The 3,960-nt window shown below is 32.3% G+C and overlaps 1 protein-coding gene across 1 annotated transcript in view; it reads left to right on the top strand.

The window, feature by feature from the left end:
- LOC106879437 (proto-oncogene tyrosine-protein kinase receptor Ret) overlaps window positions 1-3,960 on the top strand; it is a 342,465-nt gene that overhangs the window by 319,924 nt on the left and 18,581 nt on the right. The window contains 3 exon segments of the mRNA XM_052978606.1: window positions 328-435; window positions 945-1,147; window positions 2,673-2,795. Coding sequence (XP_052834566.1) covers window positions 328-435; window positions 945-1,147; window positions 2,673-2,795 — 434 coding nt within the window.

Below are 3,960 nucleotides of genomic sequence, written 5' to 3'. Positions count from 1 at the left end.
GAGAAGTAGAAAGATAACTAATTTTTCAGGTTTAAGTAAGCTTCATTGAAACACTAGGAAATATTCATAAATTTACACAACTCTTTATATAATATGCTTTTTAACACTGCGTGCCATGCCCATATAATTAATAATAATTAATAACATCTATCTATCTATCTATCTATCTATCTATCTATCTATCTATCTACCTGTCTGTCTGTCTGGCTGGCTGGCTGGCTGGCTGGCTGGCTGGCTGGCTGGCTGGCTGGTTGGCAGGCAGTCTGGCTGACTGGCTGGCTAAAATATCTATGTGTTCTACTTTCTCATTTTAATGTATGATTTTAGAGTGTGCGTCAATAGCTGAGTTCCGTGATCTCTGGTCTGAGTTTAACTTATTGAAAGAAGTAAACCATCCTAATGTCATTCGCCTTCTCGGTGTATGTGCTCATAGAGGTAAGTACTTGTATTTCTTGAAAATTTTATAAAGTGGTATTGAAGTAAACTGGGATTTCTAAAGATTAATTAAAACGATGAATGTCGCAGTAACTTGATGTGTTATACTAAGGTTACATGCATCGATAAACAATATTGAGTATGTTCTTGTGAGTAGTCGAACCTTCACATATATTTGAACAATCACAAACTCAGTTACAAAGATGTTAATAAAACATATTTAGCTATTCAATTTTGTCTCTGTAGTTATAATAGTTTTGTTGTTGTTGTCTAAATTTGTATCACAAATGAATGTTTTACAAAATGTTGCAATATTTTGCAAGAATCAATTTGGAACCGTAAACGTTTTATGAAATAATAAGACAATATTTCGACACTTCGTGTCTTCCACAAGTTCAAAATAATCATTTCAAACTTTTTTACCTTCTGGAGGAGTAATATCAATCCTTAAATATTATTGTTGTTGTTGTTGTTGTTATTGTTGTTGTTGTTATTATTATTATCTTCAGGGCCCTTTTACATTATTGTTGAATACTGTCAACATGGCTCACTGAAAAACTTCTTACGTAAACATCGACAAGCAGCTTGTAATAGAACAGCAAGAACACCCGAAGAAATAAAAGCAGATCTTAGTGTTATTTTGACCACAAGAGACTTGCTTTCATTTGCCTGGCAAGTATGCAAAGGGATGAGATATCTTTGTCAAATGAAGGTGAGTATCTTAGAAGATTACTTCAAGATATGCTCTTTTAAGGTATATTGCTAACCTAAGATGTGTTTGGTGCTAAACTAGAATGTGTTTGGTGCTAAACTAGAATGTGTTTGGTGCTAAACTAGAACGTGTTTGGTGCAGATAATTTTATTCTGAAAAAGTATCATCATTATGTGTCAAAGATCATTGGAATATACAGGGTGTCCACAAAGTCTGAGTACATAGAGTAAATAAAATCATAACAAACAATTAAATATAAGAAAGAATAATTTCTTAAAGTATGTGTTAATCCGCATGTGGGAAAAGTGAGTAAATAAGATCATAACATAAACAATTAAATATAAGAAAGAATAACTTCTTAAAGTATGTGTTAATCCCATGTACCCAGACTTTGTGGACACCCTATATTTTATGATAGAATATTTGTGACCAAATTCAAATTATTCTGACAAATGGGCTATGTTAAAATTATATATTGTTTATCCTTTTCCTGCATCTCTAACGCAATTTCTTTGTGCTACCGTCACTATAGTTCTCTTTTATGAAAAGAAATCTACATGAGTTCAGTATTAATGCAAATATTTCTTAAAATGGTGACATTTTTCAAGCACTTCCACAACAATCTCATCATTTATATCTTGGTTAAGTAAGCATTAATCGAAGAGATTTTTCAATGCTATTCAATGTCACGGCCATACTGTTTTCTAATAAAATTCATATAAAATTTTTAAAACTTTAGAATGTTTTAAGATAACCATTTTCAGCTGAATACTAATTCCTTTTCAATTGTTTGACTATAATTTATAAAACAGAATTTGATACATCTGTATTGTGTCGTAGAGTCGTTAGAGCGTTGGATAGAATACTTCGCAGTATTTGTTCTGGCTCTCTGTGTTCTGAGATCAAATCTTGACAAAGTCACCTTTACCTTTCATCTTCGCGAGATCAATGAAAATTACAAATCCAGGGCAGCCGAATGATGGGACTGTTAGTGCGTGGGGTTTTGCTTTACGATATCGTTTCTGGCTCTTTACATGCTGAAAGGAGCGTCAGCTATGACACTGTCTGCCCAAAGACGGTAACCTTTCTATTGAATAACATCTGTGGCATGGCTTGGAGAGGATTGGATGTATGAGCAACTACAAGTGTCGCTCTGTGAAACTTGTCCAGGTGTGAGTTGAAAAATCGTCTGATAATAAACCACCATATATATATATATATATATATATATATATGTGTGTGTGTGTGCGCGTGTGTGTGTTTGCATTTTTGCATCAAATATGCATATATACTTCACCGATGCATAAAGGCAAAGACGATAAATATCGGCGAGAAAATCGAAAGAACATTGTCGTTCAGGATGCAGTGAACCAGTTATTAGCCTGTTGGAGATCTATAACCTACGATACTATTCTTCATAAATTGCTATGTTGATAAATATATAAATAAATAAAAGTGTAGTTATGTTAGAACAACGCATTTCTTTAAACTGATGCACTTATTTCCATGCGAATTTATATTGCAGTTAGTCCACCGCGACCTTGCTGCCAGGAACGTGCTCATGGCTTCAGGAAATCTTATCAAAATTTCGGATTTCGGTCTCACACGTGATATTTATGAAGCTGATGCCTACATGAAAAAAAGTAAAGTAAGTTAATTTTTCGTTCGATAACTCAAGCCGTACTTCATACACCTTACAAGCTATCTTCATCTTGGAATGTAATTGCTACAGATTGTAATCATTTAATATTTAAAAGATTACCAATACAAATTAATCCCTGGAAGATTATTCATTTGATGTTCTATTCTTTTCTATATCTTTAAATTTAGTTTTGAAAAGATAAGGATTAACGATATTTAAATTACGAGGAAACAGCGGGGGGGGGGCACAGAATAGCAGCGAGTTAGCATGGAGTTTATTATTAAATCATAAAATATTTAATATAATTATAAAGATGTCTCGGACAAGTATTGGAGTGATTAATGTCTACTAATCCCGAATCAATTTCTGTGAACTATGAGCTTAATATTCTTAAGTAAAATAATTCACAGGTAACTTTCCATCTATGTGCGAACATTTCAGTGTATACCTAAATGTATGAGATAATAAATGTTCCTTCCATATTTTGTAAATGCATGTATATGTGTGTCCTTACAGAATTATTAGCGGTTGTCTGATATATATATATATATATATATATACATATATATGTGTGTATGTATGTCTATGTATATATGTATGTGTGTATATATATGTATATATGCATGTGCATGTGTATCAATTTATATATGTATGTGTATATATATGTATATATATGCATGTGTATGTCTGCATATGTATGTATGCATGCATTTACGCATTTATGTATGTACAAAATTCTAACAGCATTTTAGATTTGTCTCGGTGTATGGAATTCTGTATCTTAGTATAAGGTTCACATGAAAGTGTAACAGCAAAAATTGTGTATTTCCAAATTTACGCGCATATAGCTGCAAAAGGGAAAGGCGTATTTTAAGTAATTGAACACTAAAAGCAAGGAATGTAAGTCACAGACGTTTCAAATCTTGTATATAATCATGATAACACACCTACAACGCAAATTGATAAAAAAGAAATTGATTTTTTGTTTTATTATTGAATATAAAACATTGAAATGAATTTACAAAACATTAGATTTCACTATTTGTGTCCCTTTCTATCTGCTCATCTCTCTACGCATATCTATCTATCTATCTATCTATCTATCTATCTATCTATCTATCTATCTATCTATCTGTCTGTCTGTCTGTCTGTCTGTCTGTCTGTTTGTCTG

Source organism: Octopus bimaculoides, chromosome 2 (assembly GCF_001194135.2).
Source record: "Octopus bimaculoides isolate UCB-OBI-ISO-001 chromosome 2, ASM119413v2, whole genome shotgun sequence".
NCBI classification, from domain to species: domain Eukaryota; kingdom Metazoa; phylum Mollusca; class Cephalopoda; order Octopoda; family Octopodidae; genus Octopus; species Octopus bimaculoides.
Note: the sequence above shows the minus strand (reverse complement) of the source record. Positions and strands in the feature narration are given on the sequence as shown.